General features: G+C 45.9%; 1 protein-coding gene across 16 annotated transcripts in view; it reads left to right on the forward strand.

Moving 5' to 3' along the window:
• Positions 1-27055, forward strand: part of MACF1 (microtubule actin crosslinking factor 1) — a 222084-nt gene that overhangs the window by 141239 nt on the left and 53790 nt on the right. For all 16 annotated transcript variants that reach the window (XM_067533972.1, XM_067533965.1, XM_067533971.1 and 13 more), the window contains 6 exons: positions 552-614; positions 1409-1650; positions 2800-2929; positions 3705-3904; positions 5370-5865; positions 6431-7902. In XM_067533972.1, coding sequence (XP_067390073.1) covers positions 552-614; positions 1409-1650; positions 2800-2929; positions 3705-3904; positions 5370-5865; positions 6431-7902 — 2603 coding nt within the window. The remainder of the gene's footprint in view (positions 1-551; positions 615-1408; positions 1651-2799; positions 2930-3704; positions 3905-5369; positions 5866-6430; positions 7903-27055) is intronic.

Consider the following 27055-nt stretch of genomic DNA (forward strand, 5'->3'; position numbering starts at 1 on the left):
AGACTTACAGAAATGTGGGCTATGGAGAACTTCACAGCTACTCCAGCTGCACCAATAGGCATCACTGGAGGAAATGGAGAAGGGGGTACTGGCTGTAGGGCTGTCACAGCTATTCTGTTTCCAGCTACTTGGAATTAGAAGAGAGTAAGGTAAAATATAAAGATAAAAAGCCGAAATAATGGGGAGTCCCAGATCAGCACTGAGATGTGAGAAGTGGGGAATTCCTGGGACTGATCTCTTAGAATTAGAAAGCGGGCTCTGCTTTGAAAGGGTCTGCGGATTTATTGGTGCAGAAGGAATAAGCCACTTCACAATGACGTATTTGCTTGGGGGCTGGCATGGGTCATGTGGGGGGAGAGCTCTGTTGTCTTGTGCTGTGTTGATTTGCTCATGCTCAGGATTTGTTTTTTCTTTTGCCATGATGTCCATCGTCAACAGTGGACAGCCTGAAACGGTTGGGTCAGTGCTGAGTGCATATGTTCATTGGTAACATGTCTGTATCCTTAACATGTTTGTCTTGTCCTTTGTTTGTCTCTCTGTCCCTTGCTCAGGTTCTGGGCTGCCCGCTCTAGGAGTGTCAGTAGGCAGTGTAAATGGATACCACACCTGCAAAGGTGAGATCACCAACTCTGCATTGCAGAAGAAAGCAATGTCTGTGTGTCTGTGTATGTTTCCATCAGTGCATGATAACTGCTGTCTGTATGGATGTTCATCTGGGAGATATAAATTGCAACGTTACACTGTCTGAATCCTATCGCAAGTGAAACGAACCTGCAAATAGGCTCCCTATTTGTTTGCAGTGCTGTGTAGTTACCAGAATGGTGCCATGGGATGGGCAGCTGACAGTGATGTAGGACAGACTGAAGGACAGAAGTGGTAGGAGGGGAATCAAGCTACTGGAAATGACGACAACTTGACACCTGATCAGATGGTGTTAGAGAGCTGATAAGTGAGAGATTGTTTTAAGAAGTGCAATGAAGGTTATTGGTTCTGAGGATTACGACACCATCTTAACCTGGAATTTTGAGCGTGGCTTAAATCACTTTTATCTGCTGTGCGTTCACTGGTTCAACAAGATAATAGACATGAAAAGTTGAACTCAAGCTATGAGAGGCAGATTAAATATGACACTGTTAAAATGGGGGCACAACATGCACCAGGCTAATTTAATGCAAAGTGAATTGCTTTGTTTGGCAAACCGTCAATCTCCATATGTGATGCAACCCAACAAGCTCCTAGATAACCTCACACCTTGGGTCTTCAGTAGATGGAAGGACAGTGTTCCTAGCCTCTGGTGCCCTGACGCTCGCAGCCTGCGTGACTGTAGCCCAGAATTCTCAGGACCAGCAGCCTACGTAGGAGGGGTTTTGCCATTCTCCAGCTCAGATTTGTTTTTTGTTTTCATTAGATTTGACTGAGATCCAGTGCAACATGTCGGATGTGAACCAGCAGTATGAAGGACTTGGCATGGCCTTGCGGGAACGCCAGGAGCAGCTGTCAACCATGCTGGAGAAGATGCAAGAGGTCCAAGAGGAGGCCAGCTCAGTGTTGAAGTGGCTGGAGTCAAAGGAACGTACCTTGTCTGCACTTGAAGCCTCTTCCTCACCTACAAAAACAGAGACAATGAGAGCCCAGGCTGAACATAACAAGGTAACTTGTCTCTCTGAGCAGGAATAAAGACTGAGTTTGTCATCATGAGGAGGTGATTCTCTGAGATGTGTCTTATTGCCCTGAGTTGGGAAGACTCAGTGACGGACTGTTTATAAAGAGAGTGTTTTGTTTTGAGAGTGCAAGTGGTTAAATGTAGTATGAATGTGCATGGTCTAGAGAAGAGAAGACTGAATGGGGCGTATGTCTTCAAATATGACAAAGATTGTTATAAAGAGAACTGTGCTCAATTGTTCTCCACGTCCCCCCAGGGTGGGACAAGAAGTAATCGACTAAGGTCTGGTCTACACTAGATAATTATGTCACTCAGGACTGTGGAAAAATCCACACCCTTGAGCGGCCTAAAGCCGACCTAAGTCCCCATGTTGGCAGCAATAGGTCAATGGAAGAATTCTTCTGTCAGCCTCACTACTGCCTCTCAGCCATGCCGATGGGTGAATCCATTCTGTCGGTGTGAGTGGTGACTACACTCCAGCACGGCCATGGCACAGCTGTGCTGCTGTAGCATTTTAAGTGTAGACATAGCCTTAGTTTGCAGCAAGGAAGATTTAGGTTGGACATTAGGAAAAACATTTGAACTCTAAGGATAGCCAAGCCGTGGACCAGGTTACCTAGGGATGTTCGGGAATCCCAGACATTGGAGGTTTTTAAGAACCGGTTAGACAAACGCCTGTCAGGGATGGCCAGTATTCTTAATCTTGCCCCAGTGTGGGAGGAATGGACTAGCTGATCTCTTGAGGTCCCTTCCAGACCTACTTTCTGTGATTCTATGAATCTGTGGTGAGCTTAGCTCTTTTAGATATTTTAGAGCAATCGTTTATAAGCAGTTGTCTCCAAGAAAAAGTTTATAATGTTTGGGTCGTTCCAAACTCACTGGGAAAGCAACACACCATTTAATGTTACACCGAGAAAGATGAACTTTTCATTTCTTCTATTCTTAAGGCCACAATAGCTGTACATATTAATAACTAGATGAAATGATTTCATAAAAGTCCAAAGACGAAACCTTACGCAATTCCAAGTGTAGCTACATTCTTCCTTCAAACTGGAGCCCATCTCAGTATAGCTCTTGTGCTTGAATTACATCTTCTGTTGTATATCTTAGCATGTTCAAAATTATTTTCTACCTAGGCATTCCTGGCTGAGTTGGAACAGAATTCAGAGAAGATCCAGAAAGCAAAGGAAGCACTTTCTGGCTTGCTGGAGAAGTATCCTGACTCCCCAGAAGCAGCAAACTGGAAGAAGATGCAGGATGACCTCAGTAAGTTTCCTAGGAATTTAGCGTGATTTTTAGATGTCTCTAAACATCTCTTCAGGGTGATCCCACTTTCCAGGACAATTCCAAAAGTCATAGTACAGCAGAGTTACTTGTAATTGAGTTCTGTAAATTTGTCTGGTGTGCAAGATATTTTTAGGATGAGTATTGTCTCAGTTAATGAAATCTGCATGATGGCTATAAGTTGCAGAGACTTTGCTTTCTTAAATTACCTTAAAAAAACCCCTTCCAATAAAGTCAGTTGATTGCTTTTTTTTTTTAAATAAAAGCTTCGTTGTTCAAAGTAAAATACTAATGATTAGTTACAATACTTTAAATGATTAAATGAACTTTTACATTAAAAAAGAAAATTTCAAAATTCTCTCGAAATAAAGTGCACATACAGGGTTTCCCCATCCCAAGCTCTAAAGTGCTTGACAAAAATGGATACACATTACATTATTTTCATTTGAAAGATGGAATTTGAAGCAGAGAGAAGTTAAATGACTTGCCCAAGATCAGGCAAGTCAATCCACAGTTGTGACGAGGATATAGATCTCCTGATTCCACATTTCCTGTCCTTACCATAGTAGTTAGAAATGGAAAATATTACTAGACTGGGGGTGTATCAAAAAGTACACTGATATATTATACTGGAGTCCTCCTTTAAAGCTGGGGAGATTTCCATTGATAAATTAGAAATGAAATAACAACTGCTAAATCAAGTGGCAGGTTTCCTAAAAACAGTAAAATTACCAACTATTTCATTGCCTATCTTCAGACTCCCGGTGGGCACGAGCCAATCAGGTGACAACTGAGCGCCAGCAGAAGCTGGAGAAATCAGTGAACCAACTGGCAAGCTTCCAGGCAGCTGAAGCCCAGTTGCGCCCATGGCTGATGGAGAAGGAGCTAATGATGAGCGTGCTGGGACCCCTTTCCATTGACCCTAACATGCTGAATGCACAAAAGCAGCAGGTCCAGGTAAGAAAAGGGGCTGCCTCTGTGCTTCCTTTGTAGGTTAAAGAATGAGGAGGAGAAAGCAGTTCCAGTGTGTGTGCTCTGAGGAATTGCAAGCTGCAAAATCCCTGCTGTGGTTGATAAGTTCCTCTGTATATTTTGTACAGTGTGTGTATGTGTGCACACCTACATACGTACACATTCTCCTGCTACAGCGCATGCTCCCTTAGAGATTGTCTGTGCACGCAAGCTGGATTGTAAATCTACCCTGCACTATCGTGTTATGCACTAAGTGTCCATGTGGACCTTGTTGACGGGTACTAATGGTTCCTTAGAGTATGTACACACTGACGGTGGCAAATTTGCTGCCGTCAGATCTATTTATCTGGATCGATTGAACAGAAGTGAAGGACCCGCTCAATGGATCCAGAAGTTGATTTAGTAAAACCACCTCTCCAAAAAGCGTAGTGCTGTGTCGACGGGTATGCATCTCCCGTCGGCATAGCGTAGTGCAGACGGCACACAGAAGAGAATTTAGGAAGTCGACGTAAGTTACGCAAGCTGCACCACGTAGCTTGCGTAACTCCCATCCATTGCTGCTGAATTTCAGTGTAAGTATAAACCAAGCCTTAGTGTGCTTTGATCTAGTCCTGTTTCAAAGCTGGGGAGATCAGAGCGCACCAAGGAACTGCTAGTCCACATCAGTGAAGTCCACACAGACACTTAGTGCAACGCAAGCTAGTGTGGGGGGTAGATTTACACCCCAGCTTGCTGCAGGCTACATGTTCCTGTAGACAAGCCCTTGGTAGCTGAAACTCATTTCTTTTGTAGCAAAAGTGTCCTGCACACACCACATTGTACAATAGCATGAGACTAACACCTCTTCTCACAGAGGCATCCGAACATGTTGGGTGTGGCTAATTCTCCCCGTAATTGAAACTGGGGTAATTTTTTCTCTCTGTTCTGTGCACAGGGTTCCAGTATTGACTCCTTTGTTTAAAAAAAAAAAAAAAAATCTGTTCCACTCTCTAAAAAGACCTACGTTAACATGTTCAGGGCTTGTTAATGCTGGCCATCTGCCTAAGAGCCTTCCTATCGACCTCCTCCCTGTGTGTCTACCTCTAGTTACAAATCAGATTGCTGAAGTGTCTGTAACTGGCCAAACCACAAAGAAAAATATCCCGGTTAATAAAACTACAGCTCCTTGTGTCACCGGTTTACATTGTGTTGAACAGCAATAGGACAAATAAGGGCGAGAAGTGAAATACTTTATGGATGTAATCATACGTGCTTCCAAATTTTGGTGAGCCGAAATGCTATTATAAACAGATCTTCACTGTCTACTTTCAGTCCTGTCCCAGGGATTTCCTGGTTTCTTTCCAGAGATTCTATGGATAGTTTAAAGCTACTGGAGATCTGTTTTGTTGTGACGATGTATATTCGGTGCTGTCACTCTTATACAAACACATCGGTGTTATTTCTGTTCCAGTTTATGCTGAAAGAATTTGAAGCTCGCAGACAGCAGCACGAGCAGCTGAACCAGGCTGCTGAGGGCATTCTAACCAGCCCAGGAGATGTGTCTTCATCATCCAACCAGGTGCAGAAAGAGCTCCAAGGGGTTAATCAGAAATGGACCGAGTTAACTGAAAGACTGAACTCCCGTTCCAACCAGATCGACCAAGCCATTGTCAAGAGCACGCAATACCAAGAGCTGCTGCAGGGCTTGTCTGAGAAGGTAAAGGCAGTGGGACAACGACTCAGCAGCCAAGCTGCCATCAGCACACAGCCAGATGCCGTGAAGCAGCAACTGGAGGAAACAAGTGAGATTCGGTCTGACCTGGGGCAGTTGGAAGAGGAGATCATGGAGGCTCAGGCGCTGTGTGACGAGCTGTCTGTTCTGATTGGGGAGCAGTACCTCAAGGACGAGCTGAAAAAGCGCCTGGAGACGGTGGCTTTCCCTCTCAAAGGCTTGGAAGACCTCGCAGGTGAGACACCCATGAAGCTCCTGGTTGTGGAGTTCAGCTTCTCATCCTGCTGGTTAACAAAGGGTTATGTGGCCCCTGTATTTTTAAGAGTAGCGGGTATGGTTTTGATTCCCAAATGATGCCACCAAGGGTTGGAGGTTGAGGAGAGGGTGGCCTGTTCATTCCAAGGGAAGGGCTCGTTTTGTTCTTCAGCAACCTATGTAGTCTGATTTTTAAGAGCGTTGTTGACTCGGTCTGAAAAGCATCTGGCCCCAATCTCCTGGGTGAGAAAAGGAAAAAGCAGAGTGGGGATTCTTAAATTCTGAGTGGCATCTTCACTCCCCAAGAGGGTTGCACGTAGAGATCTCATAGCCAAAAAAATCCCTCTCCGTTGTGTCACCGTCTCCTAACTCCTAAAGAAGTTCATGGCCTGACGAGCGAAAGGCTGCTGATGCGCAATGGGAAGAAAAATTGGTTCCCGTTAATCAGAATGCTGCTTGCGCATTCAGGATGGTTTAAAAACAATTTCACCTGGTTTATTAGATTCCAGCTTAATTGTTACATTCTAATCTGATTTCCATTTCAGCTGACCGGATGAATCGACTGCAGACTGTGCTTGCAAGCTCCCAGCAGTTCCAGCACATGTTTGACGAGCTTAAGACCTGGCTGGATGACAAACTCTGCCAGCAAGCCCAGAGCCGGCCTATTTCTGCTAAACTGGAGAGGCTGCAGTGTCAAATCCAAGAGCAAGAAGAGTTCCAGAAGAGTCTCAACCAGCATAGTGGCTCCTATGAGATGATTGTGGCTGAGGGAGAATCTCTGCTTCTCTCGGTTCAGCCTGGGGAGGAGAAGAGTGCCCTGCAAAACCAGCTGGTCAGCCTCAAAACCTATTGGGATGAGCTCAGCAAACAGGTCACAGATAGAAACTCCAGACTCAAGGACTGTTTGCAGAAGGCCCAGAAATACCAACGGCACATGGAAGACCTTCTTCCTTATGTAGAGGACTGCAAGGCGAAGATGTCTGAGTTGGAAGTAACTCTGGACCCAGTGCAGCTGGAGGCAACCCTTCTCAGGTCAAAGGCTATGCTCAGTGATGTGGAGAAGCGCCGCTCCCTTCTGGAAATGCTGAACAGTGCCGCCGACATCTTGATAAGTGCTTGTCAGACTGATGAGGATGATATTCGGGATGAGAAAGCTGGGATCAATCAGAAGATGGATGCCATTACAGAAGAGCTGCAGGCCAAGACTGGGTCCATTGAAGAAATGTCACAAAGGCTAAAGGAATTCCAGGAAAACTTTAAGAACATTGAGAAGAAGCTGGAAGGGGCAAAGCATCAGCTAGAAATCTATGACGCTCTAGGACCTCAAGCCTGTAGCAATAAGAACTTGGAGAAGTTGAGGGCTCAACAGGAAGTGCTCCAGGCCCTGGAGCCGCAAGTGGATTATCTGAAGAACTTCACTCAAGGTCTGGTGGAAGATGCTCCCAAGGGGTCTGACTGCTCCCAGCTCTTACGGCAAGCTGAGGATTCCCAGCAGGACTTTAAAATAGTGAAACAAAAAGTAAATGAATGCTGTACGCTGATGGAGACCAAGCTTGAAGGAATCGGTCAGTTTAATAACCACGTCCGGGAGATGTTCTCTCAACTGGCAGATCTAGATGATGAACTTGATAGCATGGGTGCCATTGGGAGAGACATTGACAGCCTCCAGTCTCAAGCTGAGGATGTTCGTACATTCCTGGGCAAACTTCAGGGGCTGAAGTCAGACATTGAAGCCTCTGAAGAGAAATGCAGGCGAATGCTGGAGGAAGAAGGAAGCCCTGACTTGTTAGGGCTGAAACGTGAACTGGAGACTCTAAATAAACAGTGCAGCAAGCTGACTGAAAGGGGCAAAAATCGCCAAGAGCAGGTAGACACAACGCTATCTCGAGTCGAGGACTTTTACAACAAACTGAAGGAGCTGAATCACATGACAACGGCAGCGGAGGAGAATGAGGCACTGCAGTGGATTGTAGGGACGGAGGTGGAAACCATCAAACAGCAGCTGGCAGATTTCAAGGTAAGAGCTCCTGATGTGGGGTTTCTTAAGCGGCAATAACTGGCTAAGGGTTCGTCTGCAGTTTGACCTGATCTCTGGTGCTATTCTGAAGCAGTGTGTTTCTTGCAGAATTCATAGAACTTTATTGTTAAAATGCGGCCAGTGTGCTTGGTGCTGTATGACTGACAGATGGTCTCTGCCATTGAAGAGCTGAGTACCTGGAAGGAAGAGTTTGTAACAACTCTCTTGCTGAGTTCATGGTCAGATTTGAAAAACTTGTCCCTTGTCTCCCCCACCCTTGACTCTCCATACTGCACATAATATGAGACTATCAGAACTTCTCTTGGCTTTTTAGGTACAGTATTTTTCAGGGAAGAGGGATATTTTGGTTCCTTGACTTTATTTGAATCATGAGTTCAGTATCTTCTGAGATGTCCAGTACAGATCAATCAGTGTATCTGCTAAGTGGGCGTGTCTGCCCAATCCCGGAATCCCAGTTGTCCTTCAGGAACCTTGAATTCTGATGCATCATTCCAGTTTTTGGGTCTTGAATAAAATTACAGATAGTATTAAGCTGTTACAGCTGGGGGGACATGTCATTCCCTTTGTCTTATCAGGTGTTTGCGATAGGGTTTTCACATTGCCATTGAAGAAATTCTGGAGACCGTCAAGGTATGTGTGCAAAACTTTTAACTGAGCCCAAAGAGGGAAGGTTTTCAAGGTGGTTGAATTTTATATAATATTACAGTGTCAGGCCATGCTGTTACACTACATTAATTACATTAGTACTGCTTAGAGATTCTGATGCTGTGAAACCTCCATTACTGAAGTGCTCCACTGCTGGTGACTGGTCTGATTTACATCTTGCTGCTCGGTGACTAGCAGTAAGAGGGGAAGCCATTTACTTTTCATCATGTAGCTAATTGAGTCCATTCAGACAGTTGATGCCTCTGTTACACCATCAAAGTATTATGATCCTCTCAACCCCTTAGGCCTTGTCTACATGGGAACATTTGTTCAGTATAACCTGAGGTGTGAATTTAAACCAATCTTGTTATGCTGGTATAACCCTTGTATGGACACTTTTATTCCAGGATAAGAAGTGGCTTCTTTGGTTTAGCTTGTGTTGCTTGGGAAAGAATTTAAACTAACCCTAATAAAGCCATTTGTATCCTAGGAATAAGAATGTCCATAAGGAAGGTTATACCCTGTAAAACGGTACCTTTGTAACGGGTAAAACTTGCCTATAGACAAAACCTTACTTCAGGCTGAATGGCTTTGATTAGAAACCAAGCTCAACTGGAACGTACTGTACTTCACCCGACTGGCATGGATAGTCTGAAATGGGGGGAGACACAACTTCAGCTGGTTGTAAGAGGGTATTATTTAGTTACCAATGGTCCACATCTCAATGACTTTGCAGATAGCCCTCTCAGACATCTGTGGCTGCTACAGAACAAAGCCAAAGGCACTGAAACAGAAAGAAATCTATACGCATCCTTATCAGGAGTAATTTATTAGCCTCAGAGTTCCTGGAATTCTGTTGGGTTGGGGTATCCGCTTGCAGAAATTTTCTGAGAAATTAAAGTTGCAGTAATTAATTCAGGTTTCTGCTATGTAAAAATCAAAAGAAAAGAAAACCGGAAAGAAGGGGGGGGGGGGGGGGCGGCAAACGAAGGGATAAGGCTGGTGGAGAATGATAGTTACACAGAGAAACTCTTCCAATTAAAAGTTCATCCAAAGAACCATTGTTATTGGCACCAATGATGTCTGTTGCATGGCAAATGCTTTCAAGCCTAATTTTCTGGTTATCCTTTAAGGGAAAAGAGATGTCCCACATATGTCAGCCTGGACACTGAATGATATCACAGGCATGAACAGTGACTATCTCGTTCCATGTAATTAAACATGCATCGGAGTGAGTAATGACACGTCCTGGCTTGTTTATCCTTAATGGGAATTGGGAAGAGAGGATCAGGTTGTCCAGAGCAAGCTTTTAGGAAAATATATCATAAATTGTGTCCGCTCACGTTACAGCATTGTGTCCTTCCTCCCTGAAGGCTTTAACAAACTTGGCAGGGAAGTTGAGAGAGTTCAGGAGAGAGCACACACCCTGCCCTCTGCTCCAATCCATGTGAACTGAGCAGGAAGAAATGAACCTGGAAGCCTGCCCCGCAGTTGATCTGTAAAACAGCCCGGACAATCGAGCTGAAGTCATGAATGTTCCCTTTTAGAGAGAGAGTGGGGTAGCCAAACTGGAAACTTCTACAGCACTAGCAAACCTTTTGAAAGTTCATGGCTTGCTGATGTTGTTGTAATTTGGAGCCAGACTTTGCAGTGGGGGAAGGGTGATCTCCGGGTCCAGCTTTTGCTGCGCTCATGGGAAGCTAACACAATGAAAGGAAAGAATCTGAGTGTGTCAGCCACATTTACACCCTAGAGGGTCAGTGAAGGGAAATCTCTTTGGGCCCTGCTCTCAAGACTGAGTAACAATGTTTTGGTTCATTTCCATGGTTCAAGAATTTAGCTTCTGAGCTGAAATGCAATGTGAAATGCATGGCAGATTGATCGGCACTCACACACAGAACTTCACTGCGAGGTCATGCATCGTTATGCTGCCTCAACTTCTAACAAATTAAAAGCAGTGAGGTTTGGCTTGGCGACAGGAGGGTCTGTTGAAGACCATCACAACTGTAGCATCTGCTCCCTTAGAGGTACTCACATGGAAGCCAGAAAAGAGAGTGTACTTTGGGAAACCTTTTTTTCGGTACTTAAAACAGGCTGCAACCTTTCAATGGGCAAAACAGTCTCTTACCTCTGGATTGGAGATCAGATAGGTGCACAGCTTGTGGCCTGGGACCAGAGGCAGCCTTCACAATCATAAAATAATGCCCTCCAGATGTCTCCTCCTTGGAAATGTATGTAGAGAACAAAGCTGATCGGTGGCAGGATTTGATTGCCAGGGCACTCGAGAAGCACTATTTTTTATCTGTCCAGAAGACACAGATATGCAGATATGGTGTCTTAATGCATTAATTTTTGTGAACATATATGTAAATAAGAGGCCTTTGGTCTCCAAGCAGACTGCCAATGCAGCCTGTGTTGTTTCAACGGCAGGCACTGCTGACACTAAATAGCCAGGGCTAGAGCAGTTCCAGTAAGGAACAAGAGATATTGAAATCTATGACTTTCAGGGACTGCATAAGGGTGATTCAAACGAAGGTTTACACTTGAGGCTTCCCAAGGTTCTGCTTCCCAACCCCCGGCACCTTGTGCATTTTGTACTATCCCTTGCCAGTTTCAGACCCCAACAAACACAGACACAGGAGCTAGGAGAGATGAATCTGAATGCAACATTTCCAGGTTATTTTAATCCAGTAAAGAAACTAAAAAGCACCTGCCAGATCTTGACCAAAAGAAGCACTGTTTACAACAGAAATATTTTTGATGGGGCGAGGGAGGGAGATTGGAATAGAGGACAGAAGGCACCAAAGGTCATCTTTGTAAATGTATCACAATTTTTTGAAGTATTCGTGTCACTAACATCCTTTGAGGACGGACACAAACAGGCTTTCTTTCTTTAAAGAAGTGGAGACCCAGGGTATGTCTGCATTGGGGCTGGAGATGTAACTTCCAGCTTGAAGGAACGTACCCACAGTCGCTGTGATCAAGTCAGCACACACACAAAAGTTAGAAGTGCAGCTAGCTGCCGGTGTGCATGTACCTAAGGTTTCAGATGGGACTTTGCTTGGGGCAACTAGCCAGTTGTGACACTCTGTTTTTAATGCTCTAAGTCAAGCAGAGTTAGCGCAGGTATGTCTGCTCGGACTGGAAATTCCAGCTTCCCACTTCAATGAAGACATACCCTTAGTTTAGAGAATCATGTCTTCAGGTCTCTGGTGTAATGAGTCTGTGAACATATGGACACAGCTGATTCACGTCTAGCACGAGTGTGATGGGATGTTGTGGCCTTGTCACAAAGGGCAAACTTCAGCCCTGTCTAAAAGGTTCTAGCACAGCGTTCTACTGCAGGAACACACGGTGTATGATTCTGCTTTAGGGAAAGCCAGACCGACTTGGCAGTGGTTGCAAAAGCGATAATCACACACCAGCTTCTCTGTAGAGTCCATTTTCTTCCCGCAGAAGAAACTTTGCAACCTGTTCATATCTTTTCTGCATTCCAGTTTCACCAGTGTGAAACTGATGGGTTGCGCTCTTTCGATATGATTGACAGGACACGTCCACCAATGGCAGCTGCTCATATGAGCTTTCAGGTTTGGGCATTTTTCCGCAGCTCTTTCTGTTGTCAGCTCAGTTTTCTCAGACAAAACTTTCCATAGCGTTAATACTAATGATTGAACTCAAACAAGCTACAGTTAAAACTTCAATAAACAGAACAGCTAACCCAGCTAAGCTTTAACAAGCAGCAGACTCCTCAGGGGGAGTCATTCCAGACTTGCACACTGAGATGCTGAAACATGCTGAACAGGTAATGATTTTTTTCTTTGTGCACCCTCAGGCACCAGCAGTCCAGAACTGATAGGATCCTGAATTGCAAACTTTCCACTCAAAAACTAGGAAAGAGACAAATGTCCTTAGGATTAAGAGGCTGAAAGCTACATTAGTCAATGCAAAAGAGACTAATATTTAGCGTCAGACTGTAAATAAAGGGTATATAGACCTATTATTATTTTGTAGTGTTGTGGTGGTGCCTGAGAGCCCCAGTCATGGACCAAGACCCCATTGCGCTAGGCGCTGTATAAACATGGAACAAAAAGATGGTCCCTGCACCAAAGAACTTACGATCTAGAATATCTCTTTAAAAGGTGGATGAGCCTCCAATTCCATCTAAGCCATCAGCTGCCTCTACTTTATAGAACTCTAAAATACATCATGTAATGCACCTTGCCTAAGTGGATTTAGATGCTTCCCTAGTGGTTAGCGCTGGGAACTGTGAGTTGGGAGAACTGGATCCTGGTTTTTTTCTGCCATTTGACTTATTGTGTGACCGTGGGCAAGTCACGTAAGCTCTCTGCTCCCTAGTTTCCTCATCTGCAAAGCAGAGAAAAGTAGTTGACAACCTCTTGTAAAGCACTTTGAAATCTTTACATAAAAGGTGTTATGTAAGTAAAAAGTCTTTTCTCCTTTCTACAAGATAATGTTGTTGCAATTTATTTGTATTATCCTAACACTTAGGAGCCCCAGTCATGCTTGGTAATGAGATACCTTTGCCTTTCCTAAACAACATTGCAGAGTTTTTGCAATATTAAGAGAATTGTATTTCTTTCTCATGGAAAGATTAGATCAAAGATTAGGCAGACTACCTTATTTCTCAAAATTGTACTGAGAAGCAGCCTGAAAAATGTTTGGGAGAATCTGAAGAACTTTATTATTCTAATGGAAAACTGAGAGAAAGCATCTGAATTGCTGATGCTATAATAGAAACTAAAATGATTGCCTTTAGTAATCAAGTAAAATGGGTGCTTATTCAACTGGTTTACAGAGAGGTGCATGTGGATGTCTTGACTGGAATCAGGCCAATACAATAGACTTAAACTAGAGGCACCACCTAAGGAAACAAACTAAGAGATAAGTTGCAGTTGAAACACCTTCCTGTTCTATCTCTCAGTTCAGTGAGTTTTAGACCCCCTACTCTCAGCATGACTAAAGACATTCTTTTGCCTAACATCACCTTGAAAAGTTTTGGAATGATAATGAAGGCAGGCTTCCAAGCCAGGCGCTGTTACAAAATCGAAGATTTTATCCATGCTCTTTCATGTTCCTAAGAGGTGAAATTCCTGTTGGGAACCTAACATGGTGGGAAAAGCTCAGTGCTAGTTGCTGCTCATTTCCCCGTCTCACCTGTGAGGATGAAGGTCTCTGGATCAGAGTGATCCACAGTAGTTTGAATGAGATTGCGCAGTGTGTCAGGTGACTGAGACAAAGGATTAATGACAGAGAATCCCATACTGGCAAACCATGTTCTTGAAGGCCAAACTGACTGGCCCTTGGCCTCCAAGAAGACCCGTTAAAGATGGTCATTACCTCAGGGAGGAAGCAGGAAATTGACATCTATCCTTCTGTCAGAAAAATATGGGGGGGGGGGGGAGAGAAGGGGCTGAAAAATCTGTTATATGATGGTTTAAAGTTACTGACTGAATCAGTTGACTTCAAACCCGAATGGCCAGCGGCAGCAAAGGACTTTCCACCTCTTCATTCCTCCCCTTTCCTAGTTACTGAACAATTACAGCAGAGAGAGGAATCCCCAGCCTGGAGTGCCTGCCATGAACAATTCCCGTAAAGGCCTGGTGAATGCTAGAGGAGTTAAGCTATGAGCTGGACAAGCAAAGGGAAAGAAGCCAAAAATGACAGGCTGTCACTGGTGCCTGCCACTTGTCATTCATGGCAAGAATATAGCCCTTGAACTCTGAATTGGTGGAGCATTAGGGATGGGATTTTTGTAGACAAAATTATAATAATCAAATCATATTTTAGGGTAAATCGAAACACGGTTGTGCAAATCCCTAATGACTTTCTCTGTAACTTTTGTCCTCGTATGATAAATCCTTATGATGGGTTATTTGAAACCAGAGTTTCCCAATATACTGGATTTTTTAACTTAGACAATACTTACTTTTCATGCCAGTAAAGATTTTGAACTTGAGCATGTGAGAGACAGAAAGAAATCCCTAGACAGAAATAACTTAAGCACCAATTTGATTTGATTTTACCGAGCAGGTAGGTTCACAGAGCCTTCATGCCTCTGGCACCCTCTTTGGCTGTAAAAAACCCAGAAGGATTTATGATGCGGTCAGAGAGAAATCATTAACCATAGTAGTCACCTCTTCATTCAGAGGCTGCTCTTTCTCATCTCTTTCCAGCCCTCCCCCTTGCCCTGTGTAAAGGGAGATATTTGCCAAATCTATCATTGTAATACACCAAGTAATCCCTCATCCCATCCCCCACACACACCCACAAAATATTCCACAAACCTTCTTCTGGTGAAAAGAGTGGTTGTGTCCTTCATATTATTCTCTCAGCTTTTGGGTGGGTGACTGATTCCATGACGTTGTCAACAGTGCCACTGTTTATAAGAACATTTGGCACTTGTATAGCACTTTCCATTTGCAGTACACACATTTACTAGCCCTCTGGACACCCCCGTGAGGTATGTAAGTGAATAAGTAGGAATAGCTCCCTTACTCCCCCCAACCTCCTCATTTTAAAAACCAGGAAGCAAAGGCACATAGAGTGAATTCTCCAACAACCGTTCCTGAATTCTAATCTGGGTGTATTTTTTAGCCCTGTGTTTGGTTCCATAGACCAGAGGTTCTCAGTCTGGGGCTCTCCTACCACCAGAGCTACAATCAAGTGGTATGTAGATAGGATTAAAATGTAGTATTGGAGAGAGAATCTATTGTAACTGCACTGATTAGAATTGTGAAGGTGGCATGCCCAGAACTTTTTGAGTTTTAGATGTGGTATGCTAGGTCTTAGTTGGAGGACCGCTGCCCAAGACCGTGCTGTTTTATAGAGAGAGAAGGCTCATGCAAGCTTAGGGATTTAGATTTTGGCACCCGAAGGAGTTGGTATTTACTGTAGATCAAGGCCATGTCAACACTACAGAGTCTTTTCTGGTATAGCTATGCCGGCAGAGCCCCCTAGTACTGCTGCAACGTAAATTGGATTTCTTCTGCCCCCATGACTACACCACCTCCCCAAATGACATTATCTGTGCCAGCAGAAGCACTCTTCTGATGTTATAGTTGTGTCTACACTGGAGGTTTTGCCAGCATAGCTATGCCAGCTGTGGGTGTAATTTTTTTTCACACTTCTCCCCAACATAGCTGTGCTGATGAAACTTTGTAGCATAGACCAGGCCCAAGACACCTGTCTGAAAGCTGCAGGTAAAAGTTACTACACTGCTTTAGCACCTGTAGTGCACTAGGTAGCTTGGCAGAAGAAGTGCAACATGGAAGACGGTCTCCCAAAAAGCCACTCACTATGTCTCCATAGTCAGAAAGCGTGTCACTGTCAAAATAGAAATGTGTGAAAGGGTGACTTGTTAAATGGAAAGTCCTATTGCATACCTGACTGTCCCAACATTGCTCCAGATGCGGATGAATGCAGAGGGAAGCCATGCTTGAAAGAGGGAGAGGAAAATTCATCACACAATGAAGGTGCAGTTATGGTGAACAGTGAAAGGGACTAGGTGGGTGGAGTAGATTGATTGTAAGTACCTTTCAGTAACAGTGTGAATAGCATTTCAGTGACATGACTTGCAGAAAGATTGAATCTTGGTGTTTCCTCAGTGCCTGTGTTGCCTGTTATGCTATTGATTAGCACCTTTATTGAATAAACTCTCTATGGCAGCATGCAGAGGGGGTTCCCCAACTCACAAGGACAACATCTTGCACTCTTCCTTTATAAAGGACTTCACCCCCTTAAGCATTAACAGCAGGATCGGCTTTCTAGTTCTTTATGTGCTGGTGTTCGCACCCATCTCCAGGATGGTTTACACATGTGCACTGGAAAGGAAAATCTACACGCCTTTCAGGATTGCAAGTCTGAACCCGAGAACAGAAATGAGTTTGTTAGACGAGTCAAAATATTTATGCAGTGTACTGTGAATATTATTTTGAAGCAGTGTGTTAGCAGCAGCACCCAATATATTAACATGCATCTGTGCTGGAAGATATGTCCCCAGAGCCCAACCTCAGACCCTCTTTCTGTGCTAGTTTCCTGAGCTCTTTTGATGGTGGTTCAGCACCTGACGGTCTGCTGGAGCCCCAACATAACTTTTGATTCAAGTTGTAGCAAGCATTGCTGGTCCATGGCTTTGGGATATGGGTGGAAAGAGGAGGTAAATTTCCTGTATGAATGTCCCATCAGAATGTGGTATCTTTAATGGGACTGGGAGGAGATAATCTGTCTCTTGTTCTCCAGCCTTGGCTGATCTCACAGTCCAGCTGGTGGTATTTTTAACCCTTGTATGACCCCAGAGGAATGCACGTGGCTCCTTACAGCCATACTTCTCCTGAGCAGCTGGGTGGGGATGGGGTGGGAGGGAAGCGAGGGGGAGGCAATGCTTTCTCCTTGTTGAATGTTTTCCAGGCCTGCTTAAATATTGCTGGCTAGTATTTTGAGCACCAGCAACACAAGCAAAAATGCTGCCTCTTTCACAGCTGTTAGGTTATCTTAAAGGCCCAATATCCCCATCGAGGGGAAGTGATAGATTGAGGCTCAAGAAAACTGGGAAAAAAGCTCAGATGGGGCTTCCTGCTTTGCAGGTTGTAGATTTCAACATGACAGGTAAGACTGATGGTTACAAATCTATGATGATCTTTACTAGGGGAGTAAGAGCAGCCTTGGTTGAGAGGGATGCTGGAATGTAGCCAGCGCTTAATTTGTAATGAAAGAGATGCCGGGGCTCAAGCAGTTTTTTTGCTTTCGTAAGTCAGAGGTGCCGGGGCTATGAGCTGCCAAGCCTAGAGTGTAGCTCAGGAGTGTCACTGGTATTGAGTATCATAGCTCTTGGGTACTTCTGATTTGCTAATCTGAGGGCATTGTAAAGAAATCTGTTTGCAGAGAGACACTTGAGTCTCAGGGCCTTTGTGGTGGTCAGTCTTCTCATTCCTCAGGAGCAGAGGGAGAGCAAATAGGTCCTCGGCTAACCATAGATATTCAGCGGGAGCAGAACGGGCTTGCAGTTGTTCATCTAAAAACAATCAAATAGTGGTGCCCTTGACCTATCAGTGGAAAGTCAGGAAAGCACTTTGGTCTCTCTTGAGCCGAACGTCTCATGTAAGTGAAAGCTGAGAATGGAGTAAATTGAACTGAAAGCAGCTGGGAGATGCATTCGAGGTGGTTTTATCATAATTGGCTTGTTGGTTCAGTAATAAAGTGAGTCCCTTTTGGGAGTCAGCTTGGGTCACTGTTCCAACCCACCCACTCTCATGTTCTGTGGACTAATCAGTTTGCCAGGTCTCAGCTGTCCTGTTCTGGGAAGCATTGCCATGGGAATGTCTCCCTTTTAAAGGAATATTCCTGACCATTGTATTGATACTCGAAATGAAATACTCTGCATCTGGGGTCCATCCCTGATCCAAGGGATGCTAAAAATACCAACTTCCTCCAATACCAGGAATGTTGGGCCCTTTAAGAAGAGAGGGAATGGGGATGAGATTTGTCTAATGCTGGCAGAGGAGAATATGAAGGTGAACCCAGTCTTTGCTGGGATTTGAGCTTTGCTGGTCTTGAAGATAGATTTGATTCTCCATTTGCCAGTGCTAAGCAAATGAATGGAGAAATGAGATTGAGCATGTACCTGGTTACGTGCATGTGTGTGTTCATCATGCCACCTGTGATTCAATTCTCCCGCAGTACTTCCAGTGGGATCTTAGGGTTAAAAAAATTGTGGCACCTATTCGATTTGCAAGGGACAGGGCGAGGAAATGACTGTCGTCAGTAAAAGACTCAGTATTGTAGAGTGGCTGATGTTTGTTTATTCATGCCTGGCCCTTAAAGAACTACCACCACTCTTCTGCCCAACTAAAAGGAAGTGAATGACCTTAGGGTGCTCCTTCCAGCCAAAGGGGATCCCCCTAGATAATACTGTTACCTCGCTTCCTAGAGTCGCCAGAAAGTTGCTGTCAGCTAATAGCACTCAATCTCCTTGGAGCTCCTGCTGAGTTGCTCACTCACTGTGTGACTGAGCAAGTAACTTAATTTCTCTGCGCCTTAGTTTCACCGTTTGTTAAATTGGGTTAATACCTCCCTACCTCCCAGGATGGCTGTAAGTCTCCATATTTATTACGGTGCTTTGAGATCTCCAGGGGGAAAGCAGTAGTATTGTCTATAGATTTGGGACACCGGAATAGACACTGTTCAGACCTCCCTAAACTTAGCCTGTACAAATGGGATACTTCGTTGTTGCCTCCCCTGCTGTGAAAATCAATCAGCTGTTTAAGTTGGGCTGCTTCCTGCAGGGCGTGTTGTGGAATGGCATGGCTCTGCCAGCAGCTGGGAGCAGTGAGTTGTTTATAGTGTAGAACAGAGGGCCTGAGGTCTCGGTGGTGTTTTATCAGACAGACTAAATCTCTGTTCAGTCCTATATGCAGCGTATGCACTTTGAAACAAAGAGATTCCCTGTTAGCAGAGCAGGAGATTTTGTGGGGAACTGGACAGTTGTTCTGTACAAAAATGGCATTTGGCAAGTTTTTATAAAAACAAGCACCCTCCCAGCCATAAAGACATCCCATCCCAACAGGTGGATTTTACCTTGAACCTGCCATCTTAAGTAGGTGGTTTATTTTTATGCCTGTTTCAAGGTACTTCCTTCTGTGGGTGGAAGATTAATAAGGCATTGTGGGAGCTCCAGTTCTCCCAATGATTAAGCACAGAAGTGCCATGGTATTTGGCACGTCAGACTGTGTAAAGCTGTGTTAATCGCTGGTATATTGTGTGGGCTGTAGGCTTTATTTAAAAAAAAAAAAAAAGAATTTAACCAGTTCCATGTTAGCTGCCATGCAAATAAGTAGTTAAAATGGAACTTGCAAACTTCTGTAGGAAATGTAGAGCTGTCGGAGGCTGCATGCTCAGGAATGTACATTCTAACATAGGTGCTTTGGTGGGACCATCTCCCTGTATTATACATGGAACCAGCTTTTCTGATTTGAAGAGTGAGTTTTGTATGCTGGCTGAGGTCGGACATGAAATCAGTTTGAAGTCAGGCATAAGCCAAGTGGATAAAAGAACCACCACAGCACAGTTGGATGGGATTATCCCTGCAGCTTTTGTCTACAATGTGCTCCAAAGCCAGAGTTTAACCACACAGTGCTACTAACCTTGCAGCACACAGAAATGTCCATTTCCAAGGTTTGGGGAAACCCGTGAGTCTAGAAGGAAAGAGGCAGCAATGAAGTAGAGCTAATGAAATCCCCTAGGATTTTGGTGGGGTGGGGAGTTAGTGAGCCTAAAAAAAAAAAATCCATAAAAATCCTGTCAAAACCTAGAATGGCTGTTTAGGGAAAGTTGGAAATAGTCTGATTCAGTTATACAGCACTTTTATCTTGAGGCCCCAGCCCTTCCCACGCATCACGCACTAGAGTTGCTGTGCAGCTACCAGTATCAGTGGCGCGTGCACGCGCACACACACTTTCATTTTGGTCTCCCAACTTTGCTTTCTCCCCTGCCCTCCCTGAACCTGTATCTCTCCTTCCAGTCCTGGTGGCTTTACTGGGAACGCTGCACCCTCACTGCGTCTGTCCTTATTTGGCCCCATCGCTGTCTTATCTGAGCACCTTTCACAATCTGTAATGTGTGTGTCTCCATTGCACATATGGGGAACTGAGACACAGAGAGGCTAGATAACTTGCCCAAGGTCCCACAGTAAGTCTGTGGCACAGCAGCAGATGTAATCCAAGTTTCCCAAGTACCAAGCTAGTTCCCTGACTACTGGACCATCCTCTCTCCGTTGGCTCATTCCTCTGCCTCAGTTAATCCAGTCATGACCTTGTTCTGCCCGAAACACAACATGGGGAGCCAAATACGTCTCAGAGTACTCCTCACACACTGAATAGCTAGTGGGGACAGACGAGAACTACAGGCTGAGGTGGAGGAGATTAAAGGAGTCTGGTAAAGGAGCAGGAGGAAATCTCTCAAACTGCACCCTGGGCTCATTAGATTAGAGATCCCAAACTGATAGATGGCCAAGTTCATGGTCTACAGAGAGCTAGTTGGTCACATGACATACTCTTTATTTTCAGCTGCTACATTACATTAAAAGACAGCTAAAAATATATGAAATACCTTCCTAATATTATTTTTCCACAGAAGCAATTTCTGTAGTTGCCAGAGAGCTGTTATGCAATGGTAAACAGGGCAATGTAACCCATGCAATTGTGAATGAGAAGGCAGGTGGTCCACGAGACAATCACTGTCTGAAAATGCAGTCCATGTTAGAAAGGTTTGAGATCCACAGGCCTAAAGTCCCAAAAGCAGGTGTTCCCACTTCAGACGAGTCTCTTGACAAGTCTCTTTTTTAATACAGCTGTTTCTCAGTAAGTCTGAAACAACCCGCAGAATGAATTTTAGCAGAGATCATTTATTAGTAGTAAATTAACATTAGACAGCACTGTGAGTGCACGTGATGTTTCACGGAATATAGAGAGAGCATTGCAATTTAATAATAAAGACCAGACAAAACACAGAGCAACGTGAGTAAGGGAAATCGGGACGAGGGCTCAGCAGTAAGGGAAAAGCAGGAATTCAGAGCATGGGCCATCTTCCTGTATGTCTTTACAGCACCTTGTTCAACGTGAGTGCTCCTAGATATATGCCATAATATAAGTAATCTTAAAAGTAGAATAGACTTTGAGGGATTTGAAAGGAAAAGGGAACACTTGGTGGGAAGGAAGTCTGACACTGATCCAAACAAGGGACAAGTTGAATGAGAGTAGGAGGAGACAAAAGTAGCAATGAAGAGAAGATTGAGAGGAATATCCTGAGTGAAGGGGTGAGGAGAGGAGGAGAAAATGGGCAGAGACGTAGGTGGAAGCTTGGTGGCAAAGGGTCTTGAAGGGGAGGATGAGAAATTTGGAGAGAATTAAGAGTAAAACCAACCTGTAACGCAAATTCTTAGCTCCTGATCAAAGCCTGAGCCCTGGCATTATTGCTCTGTGTATCAGCACCCTATGCGGTCATACTGAGAGCTGGCATGACTTTGGATAGGATGCAGTAATGGCCTGTTGGGCTTTTTATCAGGGAGCTGGCAGAAGAGGCTAATATACCCAACTGGCTCTTCTCTTGAGGGTAGGCTTATTGAAAGGAGAGCTGGCATCTCATTCCTCTCTAGGAATTCACAAATAACAGACTCCTTGTTCATCTGCTGGCTGGAAACTGATTTTGTAATTGGCTAAGATGTGTGTTCCTGCAGGTAAAAGGGGCAGGTAAAGCAGAATTGCTAATTAAACCAAAATCACATTTCAGGATTCCTGCCAGTCTGTCCCTTCTACATTGTCCTTAAACACCAGGCTGTAGGTCCCAGCTAGCTGTGAAATGAACACACGTTTGGAGCTGTGGGGTAGCTCTATCAGAGGCTTATTTCAGTGACCAAGATTGCTGCTGGCAGGTCTCCACATACCACAGCCATTGAGAGAAATCTGAAAGGACAAAAATTCAGACAGAGGACCCTTCACACACCACATAACAAATATAACGTTGGAGTAGGGCCATTTGAGTTGGGAAATGCTGTGTGGCTCTCACTTAGGACTCTTCAACTCCAAGATTGCTCCCGCTGCGTCACACTCAGGCTTTGCTTTTGAGTCTTTTCTTAATCCGTCTGATGATGACTTGAGGACCAGATATTTGAACCTCAGTTGAAAGCCCACTACCGTGGGTTGTATCTGCTTTAACACAAACCTAATTTTGTAATGGTTTTCGAGATGGGGGATATGATGGAGGATGACTGACTTGCTCTCATCACGTGACGTGGTGAGGAAATAGGAAAAGAATTTCTGGCTCTGAAGCTGGCAGTTCCACATCGAGATCATTCTTTATAATGGAACAAAAACCCTCAGCACCCCCAGCCTGGATTCCTGAAATTCCTCCTGCAGAAGGGGCCCTAAAGCATTTAACGGTCCCACACAGAGAGAGTTTGAACAGTGAAGGTGGAGGGGCGGGGAAGGCGGTTTATTGGTGAAACTGTGGGGCCTGACTTTCTTGTGTTGTTTCAGCTGTGTTGAATTATTAAAGTAAACCAAGACCTGTTCTCCCTCAACTGTAAAATCTATGCTTGTATGTTGAGCCAGAGATGGGCTAGAAGGGTCTTGGAATGTGTGTGTGAGAGAAAATGCTGGCAGGCCAGGCTGGGGATAGGATAGGATGTGTGCCAACCATATTAATCGTCTGTAGGTTTGAATTGGAGGGTTGATATTTTTGAGTGTAAGGTGCAGCCTCGGGTAGATTCTGCTACTTAAAGGCACTCTCAGGCGATTAATTCAGATCTCCAGCAACATCCATTTTAGTAGGGTGTCTGTCTGCATATGTCCCAGACATGGTTTGGCTGCCAGGTCTCCTCCTTCCTCCTCGCAGAATATTTTGACCTGTTTTATTCATGGAAATAACGTTTTTCCCCAAAGGCTTCTATCCTCTCTACCCAACTCAACTAAACAGTAGAGGAAATTTAACAACTTTTTGATGTTCATAAAGTTGGAAAACTTATCCTTGCAAAATGTGTTTTCCTTTTTCAGAAGGAAAACAAGGTTTTGAGGATGGTTTTATAGTATGCTTTTTGCAGTTGGTGTTCATTGTCATTTAACCTTCACGTATGGTTTCTTTATAGGCTTCTGCTTGTGAGACCAGGACAAGTGTTAGACATGTTGGTCTGCTAGAGAAGAGGGGGTGGGACTTGCTTAGTCAAAGTGGAAAGCTGAAGGTATGCTCAAGGTACAGGGGTTGGAGAACTGAGTTCAATTTGCAGTAGCAACTCTGCCACAAGCTGTCTCTCTGACGTTGGGCAAATCTAAATGTTTTCAGTTGAGCACCTGCCCCCTCTGTCTGATCTCAGTAGCTGGTATGCAGCACTTGTGAAAATTTTTGCTTCAGTTTCTCATCTGTAAAATGAGTATTGCTCACTAGGGCATTACGAGAATGTGAATGTTTGTGAAGCTCTGATATCATGGTGATGGGGAGAAGTAAGTAGATGGCAATAGACAGACCTATATAAAATATCATGCAGTAGCATTGGTGCTCCCTCGTTAGTAGTAGTGCTATGTTCTAATTTCTAGGCCATTTTCTAATTCTAAAATCCCAGGTTGTTGGATGTTGCTGAGATTTGTTGAAGCTTTCTCAGAACCCTCCTCTTTGCAGCACCCCTCCTTAGTAATTCACACATTGTTTACCTCCCTTTCCCAACCAGACAGAGGACTTTTTAAATTTGCCCCATTTAATCATTTTAAATTGAAAATGAGAACAAAGAAGGAGAAATGTGGTCAACATGTGATGTGAAGGTTGTGGCGCTGTGGATCTCCAACTCAGGAGTCCATAGTCCCAAGAAAAAAATTGTAAAATGTATTACGTAATGAATTTTTTTTTTACGATTAAGCAGCCTAAACCCATTCCTGACAAACTTCACACATTTTTGGAATAATAGTTGGTAGTGCTGGCAAAGGAATGCAGCTTAGGGTAATCTGAAATGAAAATATGACTATAATTGTGTATTGAAGTGACTAATAATTATGGGAAAGTATAGTCTGATTAGCCTATTCTTAATGAAGATGACCTGATAGATTATTTTTTTTCATTCTGTGGTGGTATGCCAAGATATCACCACAGTTATTGAACAGCTAAGTTGCAAGATTCCCCAAGGGCCTTTTCTAATAAATTATGTAGGGCGCTTGTGAGAGCACTAAATACCCAATTGTCCTCTTCTGCAAAAATCCAACCAGTCAGCAACTTTAAACCTTAAAAATAGTCTAGGGAGAGAGGGGAGGCGTGCGACCGACCTCTGGGCACAACAGCTTTGCTTGTAGCAGGAACAAAGGGTACTCCCAACTTTGAAAATCAAAGCACTACCCCCCGGGCGCAGTGGGTCAGGCTGGAGCTAGGAGGACAAGAAGGGAAGTAGGACAAGACCAGTCCCAGGGAGGCACTTAGCCTAGGTCCCCGGGCCGTGTCCTGGCCCAGTCTGTGCGGCTCCTGGCCTGTTGTCTGCAGGGCTGGCGGGGGGACACGTTCCCCTGAGGCCAGGACGGCGAGGCCCCAAAGCACCTGGAGGAGGTGCGGGAAACTGCAGCCGTGCGACGGATGGATGGATGGCTCCGGGATTCACGGTCCTAGGCTTCCCTGGCAGCCCCCACGGGCGAGGAAGAAATCCTTCCTCCCCCAGCTCCCGGCGTGTGCGGGGGGGCCGGCCGGGCGCACTGTGCATGGCGCGCTGGAGCCGGCCTGGGCACCGGGGTGCGGGGTGGGGGGCTGGATCCCGGAGCCCCGGCCAGGCAGAGACAGGGCGTTGCTTCTCTTTGTCGGGGGATTTGCGGGCACGGTGGCGCCCCCTCCTCCCGAGAGGAGGAGCTAGCCGAGACAAGGCAGGGCCGGGGATGGGGAAGGGGAGGCAGAGCCCGGCCTTTCCCCCGCCCGGTGCGTGGCGCTAAATCCGCCCGGTGCGCGGCGCCTTCTGTCCCCGATCGGCCCCCAGGGCGCGCCCCGACGAGCGGAGAGGCTGGAAATGGGGGGGCCCTGAGCGGCGGCGGGGGGGTTTGCCTTGATCGAGCCGCGTTTCTTTCTTCCTGCCTTTCCCCTGGATGCGCCGCGCCGAGGGGGGGGAGGAACCAGTCCTGCGCCGAGCCCCGGGGCGCGCAGCCGGCCACCCCCTCTCCATGCTCGGGACGCGCGGCGGCTCGGCTCGGCTCGGCTCCGCTCCCCGCCTTGCCTGCTCTGGGTCCCGCCGGGCCGACCCCTCCTCCCCGCGGCGGGGGCGGGGGTGTGTGTGTGTGCGTCCCCGCCTTCCCTCCCCTGCTCCCGGCCTGTCCTTCCCACCCGCTCCCCGCCCTCCCCTTTCCAGCCACCCCGCCTCTCGGCCGGAGCCGGAGAGAGTTGGCAGCCGGGGCGGGCGGCAGCCTGCTTCGCTCGGGCTCCGGTCGCGGCGTGTCCCGGGAGCAGCGGCTGGATTCCGGCGCTGCCTGAAGCGGAGGGAAGGAGGCGAGCCCCGGCCGCCCCGCGCAGCCTTTTGTTCCCCCCGGCAAGAAGTTTGTGCGCGAAGGCCCCGGTGACAGCTGCAGCCTTCGCCCCGGGAGAGGCAGAGCCGGCGGCGGCGGCAGGAGGAGGCGGCGGAGGAGGAGAAGAGCAGCGGCGGCGGCTGCTTGACATGCATCCCACGGAGCAGCGCTGCTGGCCGGGCGCTCGCAGAGCGGGAGGCGGGGCGCTTTCCGGCTCGCCCAGCAGCCGCCCGGCCGCCGCGGCCACGCCAGCCGCCTGAGCCGAGCCACACAAAAGGCGAGAGAGAGGGAGGGAGGGAAACTAACTTCCTGGAGACTCGTCCGCTGCTCCCCCCTCCCTCCTCTCCAAAGCAGCCACCTGCACTCGGGAGAGAGTCGTGACCCCCCCCCCCTTCCCTTCCTCTTCTTCCTCCTCCTCCCCCGAGCCGGGACAGAGAAGGGGATTGTGTAGATCTGCAGCTGGGATTCCCTCTTCAGAGCCTGGCCGGGGGGACGCAGCATGGCGAAAACGGAGGGAATCTCCCCGGGAGCCGAGAGGAAACTGACAAAGCGATGGGCTGCTCCCGGCAGCGCCTGGGAAAGTTAGTCCTTCTCCCTCCCTCCTCCGGCCTCTCTGCTCTTCGCTCTTCTTCCAGGAGAGGAACCCCCAAATATTGCTGTTCACTGGGGAAATCCTTGCAGATCTGCTGAGCCCTCTCCATTTTTGGTGCGTTAAAAAACAAACAAACCCCCAAAACTTCTGAGGATGAAGGAACCTGGCCTGCATGTTTCACCGAGAAGCTGTTTTTGTCATTTTCTTTGATTGGGATAGTTTATGGCTTGATCAGCCCGGTTGGGTAGAAGGAACCGCAGTTCCATCATGTTTTTGAGACAGGAAGACTCAGAGTTTGCCCTGAATGAAGAACTTCCTGTGTTTAAACTTGCAGGAATATCCGCTCACAGGCTTAGTTCAAATGAAAACACTAGAGTTGTGGAGGGAGAGGCTAATTCAGACCAGCTGGACTTTACAGGACTAGAGCTGGGAAGAAAATGAGAGGAATTTGTAGGAGCCTGGGCTGCAATACATGACCAGACTGGAGAAGCGTTGCCTTTGTTATTAAAAAAGGACACACTCAGTATAAATTAACAGCTTCAAACTCATCTGCAGTTTCGGTTGGAAATAATGATTGGGAGTATTTATTGAATAGAAGCTGTCATACTCGGATGGTTTTTGCTGACAGAGTTGCACGGAGAAAGGAACATTATAATAATAAATAAAACCCTATAAGGAATTATTTGGCTAGTGATTTTTTTTTTTTTTTTAAAGAGATGTGCTGTTTATCAGCTTGGGACCACCAGGACTCCTGGATGGGCTGTGGAGTGTGACTTTGTGGGAGCCTGGCTGCTACGGAAATTTTGCTTCTGTGTGGATTGACGTTTGACTTGTGTGGAATACAAATTTCAGTGTCATAGTTGTT

The sequence above is a fragment of the Emydura macquarii genome, unplaced genomic scaffold (genome assembly GCF_026122565.2).
Source record: "Emydura macquarii macquarii isolate MOO-44397 ecotype Brisbane River unplaced genomic scaffold, CSIRO-AGI_Emac_v2 contig_3348, whole genome shotgun sequence".
NCBI classification, from domain to species: Eukaryota; Metazoa; Chordata; order Testudines; family Chelidae; genus Emydura; species Emydura macquarii.